A 27209-nucleotide genomic window follows, 5' to 3' on the forward strand; every position below is an offset into this window, starting at 1 on the left:
GGTGTCCTTTGGTGTCATCCAATCAGATTTTCACCCGTCCTTTGCAATGAGGTACCAGTACACTCTCTGGCTGCAAACGCTTGCAATCTGCTCAGACAATCCCAGTCTTTCCTACGGTTTCAAAAAGAAAACAAAGAGGGTAGTTAGACTCAGGGGGAGAGCCAAGGATTAATTTATAAAAAGAAATGAAGACCAAGGAACTACAAGTTACGCTATAATGTCCACTAACACCGCCAGTTTCTTTACAATCAGCTCATGTGCAATGTTATCGCATGAGCTGATTGTAAAGTTAATGGTGGTGTTAGTGGACATTATAGCGTAACCTGTAGTTCAAGTCCTTGGTCTTCATTTCTTCATATAAAGAGGGTAGTATAAATACAATATGATAGCGATCTGAAAAGTCTGCATTGAAGGTAGAATACAGATATAATATATCTGTATTCTATGTATTCCTTGCATATTATGCAAGGCTTTGTTTGCAGCATGTCTTGGCTATGCTGATAATTTAGAATACAGTATGGTTCATGTGAGAAGCAAGAACAAAAAACAAAAAAAACAGTTCTGCGGCATGCAGGGTTGATCAAGTCGGCTGAAGTGCGCAGTGTGTGTGTGTGTGTGTTGCACGCGGCCAGTGTAGGCTGACACGCAAGTTCACGATCTATTTTGTTACTGCGTGGTCCGCAAGGCGTTCAAGTGAGCCAGCGGAATGCTTAGTTAACAGCTTAGCTGATGCCAAATGGCTTCAGTGAGAGAAGAGATGAGAACTAAGGGAACGTAGCTACCAGTTCAGCGAAATCCCAAATTCAAAGCAAGCGCCCAAGTTCTTCAGAGGACAGCTAACAGCACGAATGGGCCACAGCACCATCGCGGGCGACAAATCAGCTACGAGTACGAGTCGGAGCCATGTCAACCACGCACCGGACAATGCCGTTGACGGTGACTGAAGTAAGATCATGCCCGGCTGCGGCTTTTTGGCATCGCTTCACCCCGCCAGCTGCTCCAGCCTGGGCAGACACAGTCCAACGGGGTTGGGCTGGTTCTCGCACCAACCTATATCTTCCTGGTGTTGGCTGCAGCTAGACTGGCTGGAGGAGAGTAAAGCGCGCACATAGATGAATCAGAACGAGCCCGTATCCGTCACTTCCGCAACCAGTACCATTGGTCATCAATTACCCACAGAAATGCGAGCATGTCTCAACATAATCACACTAGTTCAGTGGATCCAAGTTATCAGCAGCACCTGTTGGCTATGGAGTTGTCCGGCGGCATTTCGGGGTTTAGCGCGTCTTCCTGACTGTCCATCCGTATTGCTCCGGCCGTGTGGCTACTGCTCTGGCTACACTGGTCCAGTTTCATTAGCACTGCGTCGATGACCTCCTGTATACCCGTGTTTTCTTTAGCCGATGTCCTGTAAAGGTTCTCGGAGCTCAGACCTGGCGAGGCGAAAAACGCGCCGATTTCGTTTTCATAAATCACCTGCTCCTCGTCCGCAAGGTCGATTTTGTTGCAGACGAATATGTGCAGTGCGTTCTGCGGGGCCAGCGCCTTTGCATCGTCAATCCAGTACTTGAGGCTTATCAGCGACGCGGACCGGTCCAGACTGAACACGAACACCACTGCATTGGCACTGTGATAATAGGATTTGGTCATGGCCCGAAACCGCTCCGAACCAGCCGTGTCCCACAGGTGCAGACGCACCAGCGAACCACTATTACCCAGTTCACGAGTGGCGGAAAACTCGTCCAGTCCTAGCGTCGTGACGGTGCCTTCCTGGAAAGTTCCGTCCTTGAGCCGTCGGAATATGCTAGTCTTGCCTACCCCTTCTTCCCCGACCAGAATGACTTTGTACTTCGGACAGTGGAGGTCTTGGTGCGGATCGCCATATGAGCCCATTCCACGATAATCCATGTTTCTCTCTCTTTTTTTTTATTCGGTTTCCTGTTGAGTATGGGATCGCTAAAGCCAGTGCAGCTAGCTATGCCAACACTGAGCAGGTGTTTGGCGACCAACACCGCACCACAGAGAAGAGGAATCGGCTGCGGGTCGCTATCAGCCCCTCCCCAGTGCCTGTGCAAGCAAGACTCCGGTCGGACCAGTAAATACTCCACTGCTGCAAATCAAAGCTGCACCTCATAATATCACTGTCTGTTCATCATGTTCATTCTGTAGATTTTACAGTAGAAAGTACAAGAGTACTACTGTACAGAATACTGCAGTCTGCAGTAACTGTTACTCATCGGCGTTCGATCACTGCCCTACATCACTCGACCACAATCAAGGAGTCATAAATAAACCTACAGCCACACAGGCTACACGCGGCCAAGCTAGGCGCGCGCGCGCGCGGGCGCAGTGCAGACATCACTCATCAGTGTCATCAGAATCAGAAACATCCTGACTGTCGACTACATGTCCGTAGTGTAGGCTAGCACGAGGACAACTGCATGACGCATTTTGTATGACGCGTGACGGTAGATCTACGGTGTTGAGTCAGCCACTAGTTTCAGTGACGGTCGATCATCCGACTCGTCGGCCGACGGCCGCACGACGGCGCACGTGATTGATTTGTAGTTCTACACAACAGCGAAAAAGAAGTCCGACTCCGGATCCAAGGCAAGAACACAACACGAAAATGAAAACAAGCAAAGACTACGTGGTTACATACATGCCATGTAGCTAGCACATGACGAAGTGTTGAACTACTGTACTTGGAAGGAAATGTGCTGAAACCTCCAAAATAAGATACCAGATACAGGAGAAATGAACGAATACGAGGAAAGTCAGTGTGAATGATGCAAGTGCTGGTTCAGAGATGATTTATACTACACATGTGTAGCACAGTATCTACAAATCAATTAATGCAATCAGTCTCTAGCCGCTTGCCCTTGCAAGCTTGGTTCATTTTTACAGGCCACCGCGTACCGGTACGGGCACCTGCGACCAGCCCGGCACTACCGACCACTTCACCATGCACGGAAGGTCTCACGTTCAAAATGCACTGTGACTAGCGACTACCTGCTGAACGCGACAAGGGGTGGTCGGTAGTCACAGGTTTTACTGTAATTATTAGTCTTTGTATGAAGTAAACTCGGACTACAAAAGAATGCAATGGGAACAGGTAAAAGGTGTTCAAGTGGGTCAAAATTTTAGTTTGAGAAGTCAAAGGTCATACCGCGCCGGTAGATCTACTCACCATCGATCAGCTGAGTTGTGTAAGCACGCACGTGACACTTCACTTCGCGAACATTGCACCGACCCAGCTACAGGTAGGTCTTGACTGTACTAGTAGTAGTAGTAGTAGATCTACTACTAGGTGACCATCATTCATTCATTCAATCATTGTGATCATTGTTTACAATAATTTTCACGGTTTCCGACGGAAACTAATTCAAAGAAGCGAGACTTGCTAGTGCCAGTAGTGGCTGGATTCGCTGTCTCTCCCTCCCCCTCGCTCTGCATGCTCCGCCCCACTGTGGTAGTCAACTCCACCATGGCAATGCCGTGGATATCAGGTGTCCTTGCGAAGCTGCCGGGGTTCGATTTGCTGCAAAGGGCAGTCTCTGAGCGGCCAACTGCTGTAGCAGTAGCAGTCGGTGCAACAGCTGCTACGCTGGGATGTTTTTGGTTGCTGACGCGGCGACGGCGTACAACACATCGCACATCGGATGATGAAGCAGAGGATGGCGGAGTGCTGGTCACCCTGGGCTATTCGCATTTCTGCGAGCTGGGCCGCTGGGCACTGGATAAGCCGGCATCCGGCGTGGGCATTCCGTACAAAGAGCTCTCGTACCCGCTGGGCGTTCACGCCAAGATCGTGCCCGGCTACCGGCGGGGTATAGACAGAGGTCGCAAGACACACGTCCCGGTCTTCGTCGCTCAGGACGGCACCGTGTATGCGTCATCGGCGGAGATTGTCGAATACGCTGGCTGGACGTTCAGTGACGCACAGTTTAAAGACCTGATGATCGAGTCGCTGGGGCCGGCGGTGCGTCGCCTGGGTTACTACCACCTTCTAACCGTCAAGCCGTGGATGGTGCGTGACATGAACATAGACGTGTCGGACTCCTGGCTGCATGCCATGCTGGCGGTCATGTTATGGTATTGGTACGGCATACCGAAGAGAATCATGAGAGCCATGAAGATCAGCGGCGATTACGATCCAGAAACCGACGTCGCCTTGGTCAACGACATATTCCAGCAAGTTGAAGAGCGACTGAGTGGCGCGCAGTATCTGGGTGCGAACGGTGAGTTTGGCGCGGAGGATCTTGCGTTTGCCGCCCTCGGTGCCGTGGGCATCTGGCCGGATAGCCTACCGTTTGGCAATGGCGTTATGGCCAAGTACCCGTTGCACCTGCTGCCAGAGGCATTCAGATTGCAGGTGGAGCGCTGGAGGCAAACTGTTGCCGGTCAACACATCGTGAAGACTTTCCAGCTGCACAGGTCATAGATTATTGGGATTGCGTGTTCAGAACTAGATTTAGTTATTCTTGAGATTCGAGATTGAGACGGTGCTGGAGACCAGGAATGTGTGTGCTGCGGGTTTTGCTGCACACATAGTGCGCAGTACTTTGATCTGGTGTCTCCGGACACAGCCGGCGGATCACTCTCTACCTGCACCGTCTTGCACTGCAGAAGTTTACTGAAACCGAGCAAGCAATTGAATAGTCAGTAGATTCATTTCATCGCAATGTTGAGTTGGTCATAACTATGATATGCCTAATAAGGCTATACTGCAAGGCGGAAACTCAGTAATACTAATAGAGATTATAGACTTTATAGAAATTATAGTACATCTCGATAATTCTGTTATCTGCTCAGCACTGAGTGTCGGGCTATAGATCATAACTGCAACTAGTGCACGGCTACAATCTTACATTGAGTCTCAAATATTCCACTATATGCAGTATGATATCTTCAGTGTGATAATAGTTTGGAGAAATTTTGAGACCCTATGCAGATTCATCGAAGTAAAATATGGGTCACTGCGCAGGTGGACACACCCATTCCAAATGACACCGCGAATCCGAACCAGCTCTGTTATGTTACGCTTTGGCACTTGGCCATTGTCAGCGGGTACAAACAAGATTTTGCTTACTATTGAAGTTCGAAGCGTTCGAAGGAGTTGTAAACCGGGAAGGGAGATGGCCGTCTGGTTAGTCAGCCGGGACAAGCAGAAAACCTCCTGGCATCCGTGCATTAACAGGCGGTATTGACCCGTTGAAGTCTGAGTTTCGCGCTACATGTAGCTGCTGTGCCTCTAGCTCTCCGCCGTACTATACGTGGCCGCAAGCGGAAAGCCGACAGTCGTCACAGCGGTGATAAAGAAAGAAATCTGGAGCGCATGCCTCTTGCGGATGACGCTCCTGGAAGCACATCGCTTAGAGTTCATGCCAGTGTGTTATTGCCGTATGATGGTCTGTACAGCTGCTTAGCTAGCAAAGGTACTGTTGAGATGATGTGCCGTGCTTGTAGAATCTGAACCGGATATTGAGCATGCAGGCTGCGTCATCGTCCACATGGAAAGCAGTTCCACTGTGGTTTACTCTTGTCCATCTCGGCCAGAGAATCGTTGCTAGCGGCCGCCAGCTTTCCCCCGCTGTGCAGCATTTCCGCAATGCACTGCATCGCATTCTCCAAGCCGTCGTTGCATGGATCCTTCGCCGACGCGTAGAACATCCGCTGGTGCATAGCACTGTGATTCAATTGTTGGTGGTCTGCGCAATGTGTCACGAAGAAGTTCTGTATCATTGAGGAGTTCACGGTCTGCTTCTCTTCAGGTAGGTCCACTTTGTTGCACGCGAAGAACATTTGTGGCTTGTCTCCATAGCTAGCTACTTCGCGTAGCCAAATGTTCAGATTCTGCAGTGACTCGCTGCAGTCCGCAGCGAAAACGAACAAAATGGCGTGCGCGCCTCGGTAGTAGTTTTTAGTCATTCCGCCGTAGTGCACCTCGCTGCCGCCCGTGTCCCAGAGCTGCAGCTCCACTTCCTCGTCGACAAGGGCAGTCTGGTCGGAATGGTGCGGGCCGCCGCCTCCAGGCCGACCCTTTACGCCTCGCACCTGGTGTGCCGTATCGATTCCCACTGTGCTCAGCGTGTCGCCGGGACAGCGACCGGTCTTGAAGCGATACCAGAGGCTGCTTTTCCCTACGCCCTCCTCACCAACAAGAACAATTTTGTAACGAGGCAATCCGCCATCAGGTCTCAACGCCATGACCCGGCTTTCAAAAGGGAGAAGTTAGTTGGTTCTCACGTTTCCGGAAGGTCTTTTTCAAACAGATAGCCGCAATGCGATCAGCTAAAACCTCTGAAGAATGTTCATTTATCCTCTCCGAGTTCCGCAACGTCGATGTTGCTAGACTGTTCTCGACCTCGATCCGGGCCATGCAACTAAATTCGGCATGAGCAGCTGCGCTCCAAGGTGGGAACACTACAATGTTGTAGATGCAGCTTCAAGAAACCTTCCTCGCTGCGCCGCTACCGAGTCAATGAAATCACCGGACCAGGGGAATCGTCCCCTCGACTGTGCTGTGCGCTGAGTCTGACAGCCAAGCTCCCTACATGTGTACACGGATATGCTGAGAGAGCAAGGGACGGGCTGTGCCTGTCAATCATCCAGATCAAGAGGACGCTGTTGGTGTTCACGACTCACTAAATCCTTTCATTCCTGGGCCATGCTGAAGACCTGGCCCGGAAGAGTTTATGGCAAGCGGTTGACTGGTTGACGGCGTCGGCAGTCTTTGCCAACAAGAACATAGCGTGCCACTGGCGCGCATAGCCCGCAAGTGCAACGCTCGTTACAAAACATCCGACTGGTCCTTTAGAGTGACGGTTTAGTAGGCTTTACTGAGTTTACCTGCCATATCAAGGCTTTCAATGAGCCCCTTTCTCATCAGTCATATGCCCTATCAAAAATTTGATAATAATAATAATAATAATCATCATACCAAGAGTACATAACACACGTATAAACCTGTGTGTGCTAGTATTAGTTTTTTTTTGTTTTTGTTTTTTTACTACTATTACCGGTAGTATCTAGTACTTCTCCGTTTCCGTCTCCGTTTTCCTTTCCTTTCAGTTGCATCTTCCTCTCTAGCTCTGCTCTGTTTTATTTTCTCTTTTCGTTCGTCCCTCTTGATATTTGTACTTTGTACTGTTGAGGCAACGAACTGAAATAATAAAAACCAAACCAACCAAACCAGTACTAAGCGATGTCAGGGTAAATTTCTGTTTTGAGAATCGGGCAAATATTGTAATACCATCCGATTCCTGAAGACAAGTAGAGTATACTGGCAAAGTTTGAAGCAAATCGGAGCAAATATAGTGGACTTATTCCAGTTTAGAGTGCGCGGGGTAAGCGCCGCCATTGTCGAAAAGCACCATGCCGCACTGTACACAAACCAGATCTCACCACGGCACAAAATCGGTCTTGACAACAGGGATCGCGGCTCATGAATAATCTTGCGCACTGTACAAAATGTACATACCGTAGCTGTACTGTTTGTTTTTTTTTGTTGCTGCAAACTGTTGGAGAAATTCAAGAAGACTGTTGAAGAGTAGCCGAAGTATGAGTTGTGATTTGACCATTCTCCAAGACAAGAAGAGTTCGACAAGTAGATTATGATCCTGGTGGTGGTCCGCTTTGAACTTCATCAGTTCTAACACCAATGCATTTGAAACGTTTCCGATCATGCCAGGCAGGGGCTTATCCTGCAATAACTGCTCCTCCTTGAGTCCAAGACTCGACAAAACATCTTCACCGCCAGTCCCTTTGCTGGACGAACACTCATGATGGCGGTGTATCCAGCAATGGAGTACCTGTCGCGAAAAATACTACAAGTCTGGTGCGCGGCGTGATACGCCGGTGAAACTTGGCAGCAAACTAAATTGGACGACGGGGAACACGATGGAACTAAAATCAAACGCGTATCAGGCAGCGCAAGAGATGAAAAAGGCGACTGAACATACGCTAACTTGTCGGCGGCCATACTCCCAGCTCCGTAGGCGCAGCGCGCCCGCACAAACGCGGATACGAAAGTTCATCTTCTATTTTCGTGGCAATAGTCACGACCAAGCTTGTCACTGACGTCTTCAGGTCACATTTGAATATCCCGCGTGCCAAGTACTGCACGCTCTGGCCGCGACTGGCATTCTGCCGTACTGACCTTTTGTGCCATCATTTCAGCTGGTTGCTAGGGAATCCAGCGACAAGCGTGGAGGTCACGTGGCACGGCACTCTGACATCGATTGAAGTTACTAAGTACTACATAGGCAGTGCACTCTCAGGTCAAAAAAGAAGCTCAACCACACAGTCCACAGTCATCATGGCAGTCATTGTACTTTCGGCCTAGACAACAGTACAGCCAGAGCGCGTGTGGACAGGTGGGTAAGGGAAAGACCAGGGTAACTCCCCATATGCGCTGCACAATACTAGTAGTAGTAGTCACGTGGGCCATGCATGGTCTACGGTGACATGACAATAATCCACATGCCCCACTTACGTACAATTACATGATACATGTACATGTACATGTAAGTGATACTGAAAATACAAAAGTGAACCGGACTACAATTGTAGTACTCACTGACTGTTGCTGTCTACAAGTACGTCAATGACTTGCTGCCAGGCCACCTCACCAGGGAATAGCTAATGGGATCATTTGGTGGCAAACAGTTCAAGTAAGATTCGAACGACAACTACTACACACGTTGACGACAGTACTCGTACTTCGTGTTGTACCGCTTGACTTTGCAAAGTAAAATAAAGAATACATGTAATACAATACCAGTGCAGGTAGCACTATAGTATGATGATGGAGTTTCGTCATCAATTCAGACGTTTTGTGTGATATGGCACAACTGAACAAGAAATGGAAATGGAAACCTCTTCTTCATAATTTCATTCATTGAATAATTCATTCCCAACACTATCGTCCTGATCATCTCCATAGACATTTACCATCGTTCCATATTCTCCTCTTGTATAAGTCTTATGTGCGTCCGGCAATTGAATATGCCATTCCTGTCTGGTCATTTAGGATCACATCCGCTCAGTTAGAGTCCCTTGATGTACTCCAGGCTAAGGTTTGCCGGCGACTCCTGAAGTCTGCAAAAATAACCTTTGATATCTATGAATCAAAATCCAATTTGAATAGATTGTGTCACTTAGAATCTCTGCAATTTCGCCGTATCTTTATTTCTCTTGTGGTTTTATTTAGGTACATCAATTTTCACCCAGAATATCTCTCTCGCTTTGCGATAACCATATCACGTAGTGCCCGTAGGCCCAAAAAGCTCATTTTTAACTCACATGGTCGTATTGTTTCATCCCTTTTCCTACAGAAAACTGGTTCTCTTTGGAATTGTCTTTCACCCCGATTGACAACTTTAGATTCCCTATCTGAATTCAAGCGTCATTTACGTATTCACATTGCTAAGTATCAGTTCGACTGCACTGGTACACCTTTGATGTGCAATCATTGATTTACATGCTTGTTCTTTTCTTTTCTGTCTTACTTTCTTTCCTTGTGTTTCTTATTATTCCTTTTTAAAACCAACATTTCACACTCACTTTGCGCACTTTCTCTCGCATCCATAACTATGTTACTAGTACATACACAAATAGGAGATCCCCCAGATAGGCGTTAGCCTTTGGGTAATCCTGAAATAAAGATTATTATTATTATACACACATCAAATGGGTACCAAAACAGAGACAGTGTATAGTGTGGCTTCTCCGAGAATAAACGAATAACATATAACATAACATACATGTACATGTACCAATAACAGGCAATACGCACTGCTTACATGTACAATGTATGTAGCTACATTCGAGAGAGCGTAAGACTGCCATTAATTAATTTCGTGAGCGGATCGTTGACGGTATAACTTAAGTTAGTTTACAAAGAACATCACTCCAGTCCATGAACTACATGATCGTGAAAATATCGGTCTACATACGAGACTACCAGTACACATAACAACGGGTGTACTAAGAGGGTGCAAATTGCATTTTCTTACTGAAAACTCACTGGCGCTGAAGAGATCTGAAGATGCCACACTGAATTCGTTCAACAATGATCTGTATGTTCACCTCCTTCCTCACTCTTCAACAGTAGCAGATCACCATCATAGCAGGAGCAGTACATCACCAAGACTTCAATCATCTCCAATGAAGCTATTTCACAGAGATATTCCCTGGATTTCGGTACATGGGTCGCAATGGTATCGACAATGCATTGCAGGGCATGGAGCACGTACCAGAACTGCGCCATGAATCCCAAATCGTTTGGCAACCAGCATACTTCTCCAGTAGAATCCTTCAAGGTGCGAAACGTTTGTGGAGGTTCTTTTATACGCACTTGACCTGGATCATCGCTGAACACGTTACACGTCCTGGAAGATACCGTCCAATTCTGAGAGCTTGTGCTGTAGGTAACTTGTAATGGTAATGGGCCCTGGAACAGATTCATGATAGGAGTGTCCAGGAATTCTTTCTACATAGTTGGCTATCTCAGGAGATTTTGCTCTTTGATTATCCGCTTGAAGAGCTGAATTAAATACTCCGCATAGCTTTAGATATTCATATACGTTCTGGTGAACACTGATGAGTTGTGAGGTAAGAGCGAAAGAAGTCTACACATTCAGTGTTCGTACGAACCTTTTCTAAAAACACATCGTGTCGTCGCTGGCAATGTAGAAACACAGACTGTACTGCACTGTATGCCTTCTCAGCTTGTTCCAGCAGCTCCCGTTTACGATCTTCTTCTTCTTCTGGCACAACCCGGTTGGCAGCCTTGCTGTGGAACACTTTGGCAGACTTCTTCGTCCTCTTACTTGTCCGTGGCATTGCGGCGGAGAGAATATTCAGGTTTAACGTAGAGTCTTGGCGACCTCTTTGAGCACCTGGAGAGTTCAACGGTCTCGCACTTGTTAAATCCTTACATGTCCTTGACTGGCGGCTGCAACCTCCAAACGTGACTAGACGTTATAACTAACTTTACTTATACTTATAGGCACCGCAAGGCAGTGCTGACACTGCTAACTCAAACTGCACCAAGTGTGATGATCAGAGCTGGTATGGGTCTGACCGTAGAATAACCATAAGTAAAAGCACGCTTGGCCATCTGGACTGATCTCGAATCACTCCATAGCCGTGACAACGTGGCCTGAGTTGACCAGGAAGGAACTCAACTGAATTCTGAAATGGTCCAGAAGAACTACAAGTACAGTGTAGTATAATAGTGGTACAGTGGTCCCTCTATAATCCGGCACCATTTGTGCCACGGAAATCTGCTGGATTAGGGAGGGTGCTGGATTAACAAATCTGATTTTCTGCTAGAACGTGCATGAAGAGGAAATTTTGGGTACTGAAAATTGTGCTGGTTTATCGAGGGTGCTGGATTATAAAGTGCTGGATTAGAGAGGGACGACTGTATCATTCTCTTGTGTTCTACTACTCAAGCATATGTTCCGACACTTGCTCGATTTCGCACTGTACTGGATGGGAGAATAATTCACATTGCCTGCCATATTCGTTGCAAGTCCAGTATCCCTAGGCCATAGCTGGCCCATACACAGTTTGCAGGTGCCGAATTCACTGTTTTCTGATTATCAGTATACATTTTATATACATGTACTAATAATATACTTATAGAACGCCAACGGGCAAAGCGGAAGGCATTAGTAACTGTTACTTTTACGGGTTTCACGCTCCAAGCGAGTATGGTGGTACAGAAAAACCTGTCAAGGCGACCACTCGGATAAGGCGACCACCTGTCCCAAAAGACCACTGCAACCAGGACCAAGGGATGCTATTTCCAGTCAAATGACCCTGGATAAGGAGACCACCTGGCAACAGAGACCACCTTTTGAAGGTCCCTTGAGTGGTCGTCTTAGACGGGTTTCACTGTAACTGCTGAATTTGTTGGATGACTTGAATGGTAACCCTGGGAAGAATTGCAGACTACATCACCTCGTCCGACTTGGCACACATGACACACACGTGACGTTTCGTATGGAGTGAATAGAGTTTGGGAGAAACGAGCTGAGAGTGAGATGCACGCTCGGATGAGAACATGAGGACTCTTTGCTGCTCCAGGAGGATGTCAAAGAATTAACAGAGCTAGCTGGGTAGGTGACAGTAGTTGGGTAACAAAATAGTACTGAAATAGTAAATAAAAACAGTCATACATACGGTATAACATGAAAAGCCTACACCATCAACAACGCAAGTCACGAATCTCTTTGCACAATGATGTTCTCACTAGGGACCGGCGGATTCTGCTCGAAAAGGTGGCAGATTCTGCTCGAAAAGCAGTAAAATTGGCAGAACCATACAAACCTTATGGCGGACAATTCCTCGAATTCTGCTCCATTTCTTTATCCACATACCAAACATGCATGAAACTTACCAGAAAATGTACCGAATTCTGCCAATTTTTCTGCCGGCAGAATCCGCTGGACCCTAGTTCTCACTCAACCTTCTCGGCCAGGAACCATCATCAGCCGGCATACATCACATGTACATGACGCTCGCAACTTCCAGGCGCGTTAAAAGTTAGTTACAACAGGGTACAGAGGGGTTACAACGGCGGGTTCAAGATACTAATCTGGTGGACAAAGTCAGAGAGGTACAAATTCTCTGGATATTTACAGGGCGAAAAGAAACCACTGGATGGCAGTCGTGAGTCAGTCAAGTGAGAATTCAAGTCCGCAGGAAAACCGCGAGCTCACATGTAGGAAGCAACGTACAATTCCTCAAGTATCGCCGAAGTCACACAAACCTCTTCTTCACATTGTTGTCCCCAGCGCGGGCTTGCGAATTAGATAGTTTGGAGGCAACAGCGTTGTGAATGGCCAATGGTTTTCAGCGCTCAGTTGTTCAGCACCTCCATGAGCCGCGACACTGACTCACGCTGCTACAGTATATGGTGTTCACGAGGTGTTTGTCGCGCTGGAAACGGAGCGTCTCTGTAAGTTTGTATCCCTGGTGATGTTTGTGCCTAGAGAGCACTAGTCTATTATAAGTGGAGCTCTTCGGGCACGATCTTGCTCAGCCTACTCAGGCTCAATACAACTGATGAGGGGTGAATTCCTCGAAACACAGTTTATTGTCTATTGAGCAGGGAGTGGTGCTTTCTTGCAGGTTTGCCAAGTGGACGGTTCGATGGACTTCTCGTGTGCTCTGGATGGCAGTCAGGCGTGAGTCAGTCAAGTGAGAATTCAAGCCGGCAGGAAAGCGCTAGCTCCCATGTACAAAAAACACACACCCCAAGTATCGCTGAAGTATCGCTGAAGTCGCACCAACCTCTTCTTCACAGGCATCAGCTCGCATTGACCTGTAGTGTTGACTCGTCAGAAAGAGGGGTCATTCCCGTATGTCCCGTGATCGTCGCCTTGGAGTTGACCAATGACAGATCAAACAGCGCGGGCTGGAAAGCGCGGTCCTGCCTGCTCAAACTCAGTCAAAGACAAAGGTGATGGAACTGGATCCACTGCCCGTCGTCAAGTGACGACGGGCAGGAACGGATTCTACTGCCCGTCGTCACTTGACGCGCGCATGACGACGGGCCACGAGAAAAAAAAGCACCATGGTCCAGTATGGACTACTACAAAAACTGTACTGTACCAGAAAACAATCACAAACCACAATGCAGGTGTGTCTGTCATGCATGTACGTATCTCTTTATTTGGCTTGGGTGCACCACGCGTGCACGGGAAACACGTTCCAGTCACCATGGTCACTCATACTCGGCCAGTACCGCTGTTCATCCAGCCCTTGCCGCTATCGCGGCGCGGGCTGGATTCCGCGGTACTGCCCTCGTACTCGTGCAGGAACCTGTACTTCACCGGTCAGGGCTCAGGTCAGGAGAGGCTCTACTACTATATTGGAAAGGCTTTCTGTCTAAAGCCTTTCCATACTGGTGCTCGATGTTTTCAGTTTGGGGACACCAAAATTAGTGTACCGCTAAAGACACGTGGTCGACACGTTGTTGACACGTTGTTGACACTTTGTTGACACGTGACCCAATTACCGGCCTACCAAGTGCCTTTGGCGACCGCTAACAGCAACTGTGGAACAGTGCAGTGCCCTTTTTTGGAGCAACGTACGAGTAGTGCCCGTGGATTATGACCCCGCGACCCCAATCTACGTGGCGGTCCGCAATTCGCTACTTCATACTGACTGGCGTCCGGCATCGTCCCGAATTTGGCCACAATCTGCTCTTGGGACCCCTATAGGGCTCTCTGACCTGCTCCATCTCCGCCATCGTCAATGTACTGCGCATCCACCCAGGCCAGGACTGCACTTACTTACGGGAAGGAGTATTTGCGAGATGGAACCTGGGAACTGGAAGACGACGAAGAGGAAGCGTGGGAATCCGGCGGCAATGGCTGGGATGTAAGTCCAACATTGCTGGTGCCAGAGTTGCCACTGCTTGCTTATAAGGGAATCATGTGTGTTGCCTTTTTGCCTTTTCCGACGTCCTCCTCCGACTGTACTCCCGATCCCAGGACTGAACTTACGGTAAGGAGTGCTTCCAAGATGGGAGACGAAGAAGAAGAAGCCGCTGAATCCGGCGGCAATGGCTGGGATGTAAGTCCAACATTGCTGGTGCTAGAGTTGCCACTGCTTGTTTATAAGGGATTCATGTGTGTTGCCCTTTTTTGCCTTCTCCCATGTTCTCCTCCGACTGTACTGGTGAACGCTGTCACATATGTTGCCCTTTCCAGGCAGTAGAAGGGGGGGGGGGGCGGCGGCGGGGGCAGCACATCCTGGCATCCAGGAATGCTAGGCCCTAGGAACTAGGCAATCTGACCTTTCCTCTTACTCCAATAATGGTATGGATGGGGAGTTCTTGAACATCCTCAGTCTTGTTAGAGTGAACTGTGCAACTCGGCAATCGGTGATAGCAGAGGACCAATGCCGATGGCGATGCTCCTTCCTTTTTCTCGGGGGGGGGGGGGGGGCGGCGGCGGGGGCAGCACATCCTGGCATCCAGGAATGCTAGGCCCTAGGAACTAGGCAATCTGACCTTTCCTCTTACTCCAATAATGGTATGGATGGGGAGTTCTTGAACATCCTCAGTCTTGTTAGAGTGAACTGTGCAACTCGGCAATCGGTGATAGCAGAGGACCAATGCCGATGGCGATGCTCCTTCCTTTTTCTCTGTCACAGGCTGCGTTCTCGAGAGGAAGCGTTATTTCTGCATTCCAAGAAGGACGGCACAATGGTGAGTGGAACTTCGTGGGTGTGCAGCCTTGCTAGTTGAATTGTAAATCAACCATTCTTCCTGTCTCTCACTTCTTCAATGTCCTCCTCAGTGTCGGACTGTCCGCGTCGCATTGAACTGGTCCGATGAGGCTGCTATTGCACACACAGTGAGGGAACTCCCATACGGGAACTCGGAAGTACTGCTACAGTACAGGTAAGGTGGCCATTGCTTATGTGCGTGCGCCGTTGTTGTCAACTTCTAAGCCAGCTGTACTCCAACCTACATGGAGTTTGAAAGTAGTCAGCTGGCGAACTACAATTGAAGTTTAGACGTTATGTGCCGCGGCTTGGTCAGCTTTTTCAGTTTCACAATGCATTGCACTCAGCACCGCTTCTCGGAATATCTTGTCAGGATAGCTGTGGAACGCATCCTCCCCAGTGGGGGAACGGCAAATGTGCTGTTCATTTTTTAGGCTTGCTTTTATGGTACGTACAAATCCCCATTGAAAAGACATAGTGGAGACCAGAAACTGCAAATAGATGTTGGGAACCGCGAAGACCACCCTTCCTTGTCAAGTTCCATGAGGGTGTGGAGGGGGGGGGGGAGCGGAGGAGGGACATTCCTGCACTGCTTAAAGCAGGATTCACAGGAGCATTTTCAGAAATTGCTTGTACATTTGTACCAGTTGTAACCGACAAACGCATTCTCATTGAGCTTTGACTTGAGGCACGTCAGCAAGGCGCTGTTGCATCGCTGACGTCTTGTCCTGATTCTGTGAATGGTATTTTGTGCGAGTTCGCATCGCACGCAGAATCGCAGGTCGTGTCGCATTGCGCAGTACACTGCCAAATTGCTTCTGTGAATCCCACGTGAATGGGAATTCCAATGGGAATGTAATCCATTGCCAACAGGTGTATTCCCGAGCTGCGCATCATACTGCAAAATTGCTCCTGTGCATGCAAATGGATTTCATTGCTCTTCTGTAGTTTGGGAAATTCTCGATTATGATAATTCTGCGTGTGTGTGTACACCAGCCCTGAACATACATGTAGGTGACCCATTTGTGGTGTCTCATAGCCTACCTCACGACCTTATGCTTTCTTCCTGTATCACTTGTATCTTGCAGGTATATCACCCCGTGACGACCACATCGAAGTCTGAAATTGAAGTGTGAAGATGCTTCAGCAACCCCTTCATATTTTTCCATTGCTTTTATTGTGCTTCTACTGTGCATGTGTGTAACCTGTGGGGTATGCATGTGATGACAATGTATGCCGGTGACACGGTCAGATTTTGTCCATGCGTGTAACGTACACCTGCATGCTATCGTTGAAAAGGATCTGCCACTTACGATCTTCGGACGAGTATCAGGTCAGCTTGGTTTTGTGTGGGCTGTACCAGATGCTGTTCACTTCTCTATCTGTTGGATATGTGACTTTCTGCAAGTTTCTGGTGTGTGGTGGCCACTTCTTTGCTTGTCTTTGTATGACATTACAATAATTCTGTATTCACTGCTTCCATGGTGTGGTCTGCAAACTGCAATCCTTAGGCAAATATCATCACGGTTTGCAATGTTGTGCTTTGGCCGCTAGCTTACCTACACATTGTAGTTGAATTATTTTTGTTTCACAACTGACTTCCTGAAGTATGGTGGCCACTGCTTTGCATGGCATTATACAATCAAGAATTTCCTGTTTGGGTCGTGTGTGTGTATGTATGTGTGTGCGCGCCCATGTGTGTGTGTGTGCCATGTGCATGTGCGTGTTTGTCACAAGGTGTCTGTGTGCGGGGTAGCGAGGTGGGGAGGGCTGGAATGTATCAGTGTGCTACTGCAGTCGCATGGCTACATACAGTGCATCGCGCGCGTGCTCACCATGTTTATCTTCGGAGCTGGGCTAGGGTGGGGGAGGGAACAGAAAAAGAACTGAAATTACCCATATAAAAACCGCTCTGTGAGCGGTTCTGAAAAACCTCTACTGGTGCAGCCCCGTCGTAAAAGTAAGAAATTAGAACTGGCGCATTGTCCTCCCAAATGTGAACTGATCCACCTAAATCGCGATTGACGGGACCCGAACGCACCAGTAGCACGAGGTCGGGAGGGAACAGGATCACAGCCGGCGTCGGCGCTGATCAAGTTACCATACAACACTCATCTACCCCGAAGCCCACCTTTGCCGCTTTGGCTTTGGCTATGGACCAGCGTCCCCAGCTCAGCTGCATCCACAGGTAGGAACCTCGTGCTACTGGTGCGTTCGGGTCCCGTCAATCGCGATTTAGGTGGATCAGTTCACATTTGGGAGGACAATGCGCCAGTTCTAATTTCTTACTTTTACGACGGGGCTGCACCAGTAGAGGTTTTTCAGAACCGCTCACAGAGCGGTTTTTATATGGGTAATGTATATACGGAATTCGACACACGCGTGTAGCAGTTCAGAAGGTCAGCTGTATTATGTCCGTCCATTCCGCGGATCCGGACCCGGAGTCCCGGACTTCACAAATCCGCCAGTTCTACCGTACTGGCACTACTGCACTTGCACGTGTTGTGACGTAGTGACCACACATGCAAATCGCGCATGCGCAGATGCCTCGAAGACTTTGTGTATGTCCAAGAGTACATATGGGGGTTATGTACTCTTGCTATATCGCGGACCCGTGGCCCGTACGGTGGAGGTGTAAATGCGTACATTCCACGTTAAGATTATGTCATCAATTAAATCGACCCCGAGGAAAACTCAAAGAATGCCGAAAAGGCGGCTACAGCTGTATAAAGTTTTGCTTTCAGTAGGACGTTCGTTTGAGTGTTTATTTGGCCTGACTGGCCGTAGAAACATTGTGGTTTCTTCTTTCGTGTGTGTTTTTTCGGCACACGGAAGCTTGCCTTTGCCAGCAGGGTGCGGCGATTACTCGCGAGGAGTTGCCCTCCCGAAAAAGAGATGGCAGATGCTGGCGAGGACAAAATCGTGCCCGTTGACCCGGTGCCCTCTCAACCCAGTTCCCCCAGTAAACCTGGTATAGCCCAGATAGCCTACGAGAATGGTGCTCTGAGGCAGGACACAGCTTCTAGCACTCAGGATTCGGTGGACGATTTAGAGCCTGAGAAGCCGGACCCTGTAGTAGTGGACGAAGCACCACTCGTGCAGGAGGAGAAGAAGGATGAAGTCGAAGAGCCCCAGAAGCAGCCGTTGGATACTATTGCTCCACCATGTGGAGATGCCCTGAAAATCCCTTCCAGCCCAAACCCCAGTCATGGGTCAACCACGTCGAGTAAGCGTTCAGTCTCTGACCTGTCCGACGAGGAACCCAAGTCGGGAGGAGGGTAAGTAGGTGATCTTGTAATTGTTGTTGGGTGGTTGGCTAGCGTAAATGTGCCATGCTGGCAATTCAGAAATGCTGATGATTTGGAAGTCTTTCCTTTTTATCATTATTGTAACCTTATAAACCTTAGGGGGAAAAAAAGCAACCGAGAGTTGCAAGACTGCAAAGAATACCTGACATGTAATCAGGTATCACGTGCATGTTCGAACCTTGTAAAGTAACCCTCATTTCAGGATTACCCAAAGGCTCACGCCTATCCGGGGGATGTCCTATTTTGTCTACATGTATGTGCTAGAAACATTAGTAAAGGAGAAGAGAGAAAGTACGCAAAGTGAGTGCGAAAAGTTGGATTAAACAAATTAGAAACACACGGAAATGGCACGCATGTTTTAAAAACAACTTGGCTCCCAATCATTTCAAGCCAGCTCGCACTCCACAACAACCAGGTCAGCTGATCTGTTTTGGACAATGGCAGCTGGGTATCAATGGCCACGTACTGTAACTGTATGCCTGCTGCTGTTGACCGGACGGGGGCAGAGCCCAGCGTCGCACGGACTAGGCAAACCGTGGATGGGAGCAGCTCTCCGGATTTCTCTGATGTGAGGGCAACAATCCTACGGTAGAGGGCACCAGCTGCCTTGCCTTGTCCACCGGTACCGCGGTGCAGCCGAGGACAACTGGGACGAACGATGCATGCTCGACGCGCGCGCACGCGTGCGCAGCCTGAGCCTCATAGCATCGATCCATACATGGCACATAACCGTTGACCCAAGGTGCTATACATCAGAACCTTCCTTATATGGCATTCGACCATTGACCTTGTTTTGACCATTGACCTTCCATCTACACTATCTGTGTCTCTACAATGAAGCACGCTGATGGCTGTATACTGTAAGACATGTTATTATAACGAGTCGCAAATTTAACGATTGTCCAAAATTCATAGGTAAACGAGAAGATAATTATGTTAACGATCTTGCAGTATTCTGCCATATCCACACACAGCATATATGAAGCAGTACGGCCTGAACGGATCTTATTATAACGAAGAAATGTCATCCGTTAAAACGTTAGATTTGCTTCCTCGTTATATATACATGTCTTACAGTACTGTAAATATACAAATTTTCGGCAGCTATTTAATTTCGGCTATATTCGGCACCGACCCAAAACGCCTAAATTAAAACGCCGATGAAATTTTTCACAGCATCTGTCGCACTATACCATGCCCTCTACCCCACGCCGAAAATAAATCGCCGCCGAAATGTCAAAAATCGTGAAGTGCCGAAATTTTGCAGCGCCGAAATTTTGTATATTTACAGTAGTTGCCGAGCACAAATACATGTACAAAGATCACATGACAAAGATATGAAGTCACTCTGGATGCCGTTCCTATCTTCTTTGTGTGCTGTAAAGCTCTGGTCTGGTGTGTCACCAAGTGCGTGTCAATGAGGTGACCGTCTAGTTGACGATCACCTCATTGACACACATTCCATTCATGTTGACTATAAACACAGCACCGTATTTTCTGGAGTATAATCCGCACCTTCTATTTTTGTCATGAAATACTGTAAAACGGGTAACGTTTGCGACAATAAATGTTTGCGTTTTACAAATTGAGACTGGTTTGCGCTGTTTTATGTTTGCGAGTCGTTCTACACAGTCGAGTCAGTCCTTGCACTGAACTTTTACATGGCGCGAGTTTCGTTGTTCAAAGTTTGCGATTCGGGGCCTCTCGCGAAATTCGCAAACATTTTTACGTAGCAATAGTTACCCGTTTTACAGTACAGACATCTATCCTATTTATCACCGTTAATTTGATCATGGAGGTAGAAGCTGCACTGACTTTTTTGGGCGAACTAATTTACTAGTGTAAGTGTTTAAAGTGCGGCTTATACTCCTGAAAATACAGTAGGCTGTGGATATTCCTTGGTGAGCATGGATTGATTGGTCTGCTGAGCATGTCAGTTTGACCTTTGCTGTTCACGGAGCAGCCTCATGAACTTGTATGCTGTATTTCGTGTGTTGTGTGCGTGTGTGTGTGTGTGTGTGTGTGTGTGTGTGTGTGTGTACATGTGCATGTGCAGCGACGGAGATGCAGATGGAGATGAAGCCGCTCCACTGGTCGATCAGGAGGAGGGCAAGCCCGAGCTTGTGTCCACGTCACGCCTCGTAAGTTTATAGCTCTACTATCACAAGATGTGTACAGAAGGGAAAGTAGGGCTTTTTGTTGTAACTCAGGGTGCTACTATCATAATACCAAGTACTAGTCCTCAAGGGAACCAGAAACACAGGGTATTTACACCGTCACTCAACCATGTCGAAGTACCGAGAGATTGAGTTCCAGTCACAGTCCAAGCCACGTGTTGTTGACCCAGTTTGCTGTGTCCTTCTCTGTTCTAACTCGGTGCAGTTTCAGTACGCGGACAAGTTTGATCGCATCATGATCTTCTTGGGTTGCTTCTTCGGCGCCGCTCACGGTGTCTTCTTGCCGGCGATGATGTTGACCTTCGGCGACACGATCTCGCTGCTTTCCAACACGGCACCGCCGTTCGTGCCCAACGGGACCAATGTCACCAATGCCACCAATAATGCCACTGCGGTCAACCCTCTCGATGGCCTGGTTGAGAAGATGGGCGACCTGGCTATCATCTACTGTGCACTGGCGGCCGGTGTCCTCGCTGTCACCTATATACAGGTACATTGAACTTTCAGCATATGGAACCATACAGCTTGAGATGTACAACGCAGTGAGTGCGTTCGGTTATGCCCGCGAATCGATTCACGGATCGATTCATGAATCGATTCGCGCCATTCACATCACACCATGTGAATAGGGTGAATGGATTCCGAATCGATTCCAGTGCTCATGATGTGAAAATCGAACGACTTGAATCCATGCGAATGGATTCATGAATCGATTCAAGTGCATAATCGAACGCAGCCACTGTAAAACAGCTAATTTTAGCACCGGTGATGTTTTAGCGATTTAGTGAAAGGAGTGTTTTCACTAAAATCTTGCCTTGCCAATCGAAATTTTGCATATACAGTACAGAACTAGTCATATTAAAAATTTCATCGTGAATTGGTCCAGATTCAGAAAACACTAACAATTTTACCTGCTTAAGCTTTTGCGATGCGATGGGTGATGCAACGAGATCTGCGGCGTGCGATGCGAACTAGCGAAATGCCATTGTTGTGAAACGACAAAGTTCTCGAGAGTGAAAGGCCTTCTCGCTTGTGACATTGTGTTCGTTTCAATGCACCTGTATCCCGACTCCGCCGTACCGCTGATGTTTACGACGTAGTATACGCTACATGCGCTATGTGCGGTTTGCTGTGTGCGCTGTAGTTGTATGTTGTATGTGTATGCTTTTCTCATATACGCTGTCATTTTCACGCTATAACTACCTGGTGGTTTTAGTGTTAGTTGTTCAGTTCATTCAGTTGTTCATTCAGTTCATTCAGTTGTTTCAGTTGTTCATTCATTGTTCATTGTTGTTAGTCGATGGAAGTGAAATATACTGTTGAGATTAAATAGTTGTCCTCGTGCCGTGTGGGGTCGTTCGTTCCTGATACTTTAGAGAACCGGAGGGTTCACAACAGCCATTCACGGAAGAAGTCAGCGATGCGAAGTCGCCTTGCTGATTTGGCACGAAGCTCAATGCTGGTGAGCATGTCACCATGGTAATCGCGCGGCTTGGTACACCTTGTACAAATCTACAAGCAACTCTTGAACCTTTGTGCAATTTTGCTGCAGAAAAGGTCAACGGCGTACACAGAATCGCGAAAGCTGAGCCAAGCTCAATTTCTGAAATGGCCCAGTTGCGGCAGTTGCGTGAGCTGCGAGATGGATGCGATTTGGGGTTTTCCCGGTTTCGTGGCCGTCGCACCGCTCATCGCAACGGAAAAAATGCTTATGTGAGTCTTGCTTTGTCCCCGGCATAATTCAGTCTGGATCAATGCACCTGTGATCCAGGCAATGTTCGTACTAAGAAAGACTACGTCTTATCAGAATACGCACTAAGGCCCCGGTCACACTGAGACAAAAATCAGCGTTTTCCGCGACTGCGGAAAATAGAAAACAGCGGCAAATATTTTATATTTCCCTACCGGTCACATTGCACTTGCGCTGCAGCGGTTTTTCCCAACTTGTTCGGGCTTTTCGGCAGTCATGCATTTCTGGCGCTGACAGTGGCGCAATTTGACATTGAGAATGTGCCGGGCAGCGGGAAATGCTAGCTGCAGACTGTCCAACCGTCCCGACCTCGTCCGGACAGTCCAGATTTGAGAGAACATGTCCTGTGACGAGGTCCTCATGCGGACGACTTTTGTCCAGATTTCATGAAATATCTACGCTTTGTCCCACTTTCCACTTTTTTTGTTCGCTGATGCGGCTGTGATATTAGTTTGTATTTTGTGCACTAGACAGCATGTAAGATTGTACTGCTTGTGTTGGTAATGTAACATAATGACCTCAGTCCACTTACTGTTACTAAGAGTACAATCATGTACTCTTGCCGTTGCCAATCAATGGCAGCAAGAGTACATAACCCCCCAGAGTGTGCAACTCGACTATGGGTGCTGTCCCGACAGAATTTCAAGTTGACGTCATTTTGATGATGCAATGTGCATTGTACACGGATTATCAGACGAATCCGGAACCTGTGGTTGACCGAAGCCGATCTGATCCTGTGCAAAGAAAAACGTGTGATGCGTTGACACCCGTACACGTGTTGTAATTAACAGTAAATCACTGGTGCAAGGAGCATTGCGTCACAAAAAATGACGTCAACTTGAAATTCTGTCGGGACAGCAGGGCATGTGGGAGTTGCACACTCTGTGGGGGTTATGTACTCTTGATGGCAGTCAGTATACCAGTACATATCGACTGACTAATGATTGTTCTTGCTGCTCTGTTAGCCACCGTGCACACGGGCAGTCTTTTATCAGTGATAACACATTTTGCTGGCTGCCTTGGCAGCTTCATGCCTACTTCGGTGCATCACTTCGCGTGCGTTAAGGTATGTTCAGCAAAAAAAGAAGAGAATAATATAGAATGTCTTTAGAAGGTACTGGGGTGTCCAGACTTTGGGTGGCCAGGAGGCTGGACAAGTCTGTAACCGTCTGTTCGGGTTTTGCTCAGCAGCATTTTCCGCAGCTTTTTGCCGCTGCAGCCATGGTAGTCATGGCAACACTGGAAAACGCTGCAGAGTCCATTTTCAGTCAAATCAGTCAAAGCCCGGCAAAAAAAGGCCTACCAGTAACTGTATTATGTTGCACTGTGTATTGCTATGCCCGGTGTGTACGCATGTGCCATATAGTGGAGGCTGTGTGGATCGAAACTTTACTCAGTTTCACTGAAATGATCTTCTATTCTTGCCCTGGTGTGTCCATCTACAGATTGTTGCTTGGGCAACGGTTGGCGAGAGGCTTACGAGACGCATTCGCAAGAACTTTTTCGCCTCCATTCTCAACCAAGACCTGAGCTGGTTCGACACGCACAAGACTGGAGAGCTGTCTTCTCGAATGTCTGAGTAAGTCGCCAGTAGAGGCCTCTGTCTCTGTGTCTACTTGATCTCTGGACAGCTAGCTTTTGAACCTTGTTAGGCTGGGGGATCGTCGAGTTGCTTGTCTCCGAATATTTACATGGTCTAACTGGCATCTCTAGAACAAATTGGAAGCGTCTCCAATTCTTCAATGTGGTACATGCATCTGCGCAATCCACACCAGCTATCTAATTGGCTTGACTTAGTTGTATTCTGACTCTCCACTTCACTGATTTGTACCCTGATGACAGGCCAGGCCCGAAAATTCACAGTGCCTCTGTGTGTGGGGTAAGGTGGCCGGAGTCGCTGCATGCATTAAGTAGCTCTGGGTGGTTCCCTGGGCTGAGCGTTTATCCTGACATGCCTGCCCGTCTGTTTGTCTTGGCACTCTTCACCGCTGCAGCGATCTGGTGAAGGTGTATGGCGGTATTGGCGACAAGAACGGCCTCTTCTTCCAGTGGATCGCCACTCACGTCGCCGGTCTCATCATCGGCTTTGTGAAAGGCTGGAAGCTGACGCTGGTGGTTCTGTTTGGCGGCGGACCTTTCCTGGTGGCATCGGGCATCTTTGTTTCTAAGGTAATGCGGTGCAGTTCAGACTCGGTACTGTCTGTTTGCAGATAAATGCTACGCTTTTCTTTCTTGTCCCGAGGACAGTCATTAAATCTAGCCCACACCGGAGCACATCCCGGGCTACACTGAATGTCAACAGGTATGCGGTGGAATAGATGAGCGTCTGATGTCGTCCGATGGCTACGACCACTATACGGATGTGCTTGCTTGGCACAACCTGGAGCAGAATCTGCCAGAACAGCATGTCTGGTTGAAGCTACACCTGGATTGGATCGGCCAGAACATGTTCTGCTTATAACCAGAGTAGCTTTAGAATGTCAGTGTCAAACCTGGCGGGAGCATCGATTTTGTCCAAACGGACCACGCATATCCGTTATTCTGTTGCAGTTGGCATGCACTTTGCACCGTACGATGTGGCTTGTAGTACAAACAGTGACCAATGGCACCACGCTCGGAGTACTTTTCACGAAGAAAAAAGAGTGTACCGGCATTCTGTTTCCGGAGTACCGTTTGATTGGCGTGGTGATGAGGCTGCTCTCTGTGCACCAGCTGTTCAATCCTGTTCCGGATCGCACCCATCAAATGAACCCTAAATGGAAGGGTGTTGACCGGCCATGGCTTCGTTTCAGTACGTTTCAGGAGATTGTGGCCTTACTAGTATTTTGCTCCTTCTTTCTCACTCTTCTTTTTTTCGTCAGCTTGTCTCCTCGATCGGCACACAAGAGCAAGACGCGTACGCCAAGGCGGGTGCAGTTGCCGGCGAAGTGTTGTCATCCGTGCGAACGGTTGTCGCATTCGGCGGTGAGAACCAGGAAGCTGAGAGGTGGGCACTGCTAAGTCTTATTTGCTTCTCTTTAAGGGTGCAGGGGCGTCGGAAGGTATTTTAGTGTGGTACGGTAAGCCATCAGAAGTACAATTTACTCGTGGGGGAGTGGTGGCTGAGCCGAAAATTTTGGAATTTTAGATCCCAGATCAGTGTATTTTGTTGATTCACGGGGTATCTGGGGCAAAACGTGGTACGGTCAATACCGTAGTGACCGTACCGTGTGCGACGCCCCTGGGTGTCATCGGGTAGTAGGGTACCCGTGCCATCCCGTGGTTAGAGTGGGTAGTCGTGTAGCAGTTTGCTCCTAAACACCCGCTCGGGTAGTTGGAGTACGGTGTTTTCGCAACGGTGCATGTAAAAAGCCCGCCTTCGTGCCCATGCTAACCGGATAGAAATATCTGAACATGTTACCCCACCAAACCCCTACCCACTGCGCCGTTCTACTTCTCTTGCTGTATCTTAGAGTGCCGTGTCTTGTGCAACGTCATATTCTACACGAAAATGGGGGGGGGGGGGGGGGGTGGTCTTCAGTCACTTTGCTATGGCCTGGTTCAGAGTTTACTACTTACAACTATTGCCTGTTTTGGGCATCAGTCACTGGAAAGATCAGGTTTGCAGATGTTGATGTTCTGCTTGCTCTTGTTTAGCCTTTTGATTGAATCACTTATCTGGCAATGAATGTCACATTTCATTTTGTGTTGAAGCTAGGTGTCAGGTCATGAAATGTCTCAGTACTCTGTCAGTTGTATGCCTAGTTGTTGCACTTTCTGACGGTATAGTATCTAGTTACAGTGGTGGACAGTTACTCGTCTTTGGGCGCGGGTACATAATCCCCAGTGTGTGCAGGGTCTTGGCGGAGAGTAGTCGGATCTTCTGATGTCGTGCGTACACTCCACACCAGTGCAAGGCCGGTCTCGAGGCAGGGCACCGCTGTTTGCGATTCCTCGGACCAAGACCATTCGACTCAGCATCCCGAAGACTACAACTGGTGACAGTTTGATTTTAGGCTGCACAATTTGCTGAGTGAATATCTTCGCACTGTTTATCGTGTGTGTTTAGCTCATGACATGTGGAAGTAAGCTGTGCTGCTTGTTTCCTTTCTTTACGGTTAGATACGAGATGGAGCTGGAAGGAGCACGTAAGTTTGGCGTGCGCAAGGGATTCGTCACTGGTTTTGGCTTTTCCGTTGTGTACCTGATGATGTTTGCTACCTACGGGCTGGCTTTCTACACCGGCACACGATTTGTATGGAACGGCGACATGGAGCCAGGCGACATGGTGACGGTACGGATGCATGCACGTGTGTGCGTGTGTGTGTGTGTGCGTGTGTGTGTGTGTGTGCGTGTGTGTGTGTCAATCCTTTTTCTGCACCTTGTCCTCACCCACTTACTGAGGTGTGGTGAGCCCATAAGTGGGATCATTTTCAAGTCCACCCAGAGTTTGGGGGATTTCAGGGGGTGTCGGCCGTTGGGCGGTTCAATAGCCAATTGAGTCATCTTTCCAAGATTCTTTTTGAGTCTCTCTCCCCTCTCCCGGGGAGACCCACGTGACCAGTTTGGTGTGTGTGTGTGTGCGTGTGCGTGTATGTGTGCGTGTGCGTGTGTGTGTGTGTGTGTGTGAATAATGCCATGCTCTTTCATGACAGTTGACATGTCTAACATAGCTGTTCGCTATCATCGCTTCCGCGATGGGCAGGTCTGAGGTGTGTGTGTGTGTGTGTGTGTGTGTGTGTG

The 27209-nt window shown here is 48.3% G+C and overlaps 3 protein-coding genes across 3 annotated transcripts in view; 1 reads left to right on the forward strand and 2 right to left on the reverse strand.

The window, feature by feature from the left end:
- Positions 1-86: 86 nt before the first annotated feature.
- LOC135814348 (ras-related protein RabC-like) lies at positions 87-2214 on the reverse strand. The gene has a single exon (XM_065327456.1). It carries the CDS (start codon positions 1906-1908, stop codon positions 1231-1233), a length of 678 nt encoding a protein of 225 aa, XP_065183528.1. The 5' UTR covers positions 1909-2214; the 3' UTR covers positions 87-1230.
- Positions 2215-4654: 2440 nt separating this feature from the next.
- LOC135814355 (ras-related protein Rab-35-like) lies at positions 4655-6763 on the reverse strand. Its single transcript, XM_065327469.1, has one exon. The coding sequence runs from the start codon at positions 6208-6210 to the stop codon at positions 5503-5505; it is 708 nt and encodes a 235-aa protein (XP_065183541.1). The 5' UTR covers positions 6211-6763; the 3' UTR covers positions 4655-5502.
- An 11241-nt stretch (positions 6764-18004) lies between these two features.
- LOC135814375 (ATP-dependent translocase ABCB1-like) overlaps positions 18005-27209 on the forward strand; it is a 32223-nt gene continuing 23018 nt past the window's right edge. Inside the window, exons 1-7 of the mRNA XM_065327488.1 lie at positions 18005-18530; positions 20617-20701; positions 20943-21227; positions 23933-24066; positions 24482-24656; positions 25349-25473; positions 26589-26760. Of these exons, the coding sequence (XP_065183560.1) occupies positions 18148-18530; positions 20617-20701; positions 20943-21227; positions 23933-24066; positions 24482-24656; positions 25349-25473; positions 26589-26760 (1359 nt within the window). The 5' untranslated portion in view covers positions 18005-18147. The remainder of the gene's footprint in view (positions 18531-20616; positions 20702-20942; positions 21228-23932; positions 24067-24481; positions 24657-25348; positions 25474-26588; positions 26761-27209) is intronic.

Source organism: Sycon ciliatum, chromosome 1 (assembly GCF_964019385.1).
Source record: "Sycon ciliatum chromosome 1, ocSycCili1.1, whole genome shotgun sequence".
Lineage (NCBI taxonomy): Eukaryota > Metazoa > Porifera > Calcarea > Leucosolenida > Sycettidae > Sycon > Sycon ciliatum.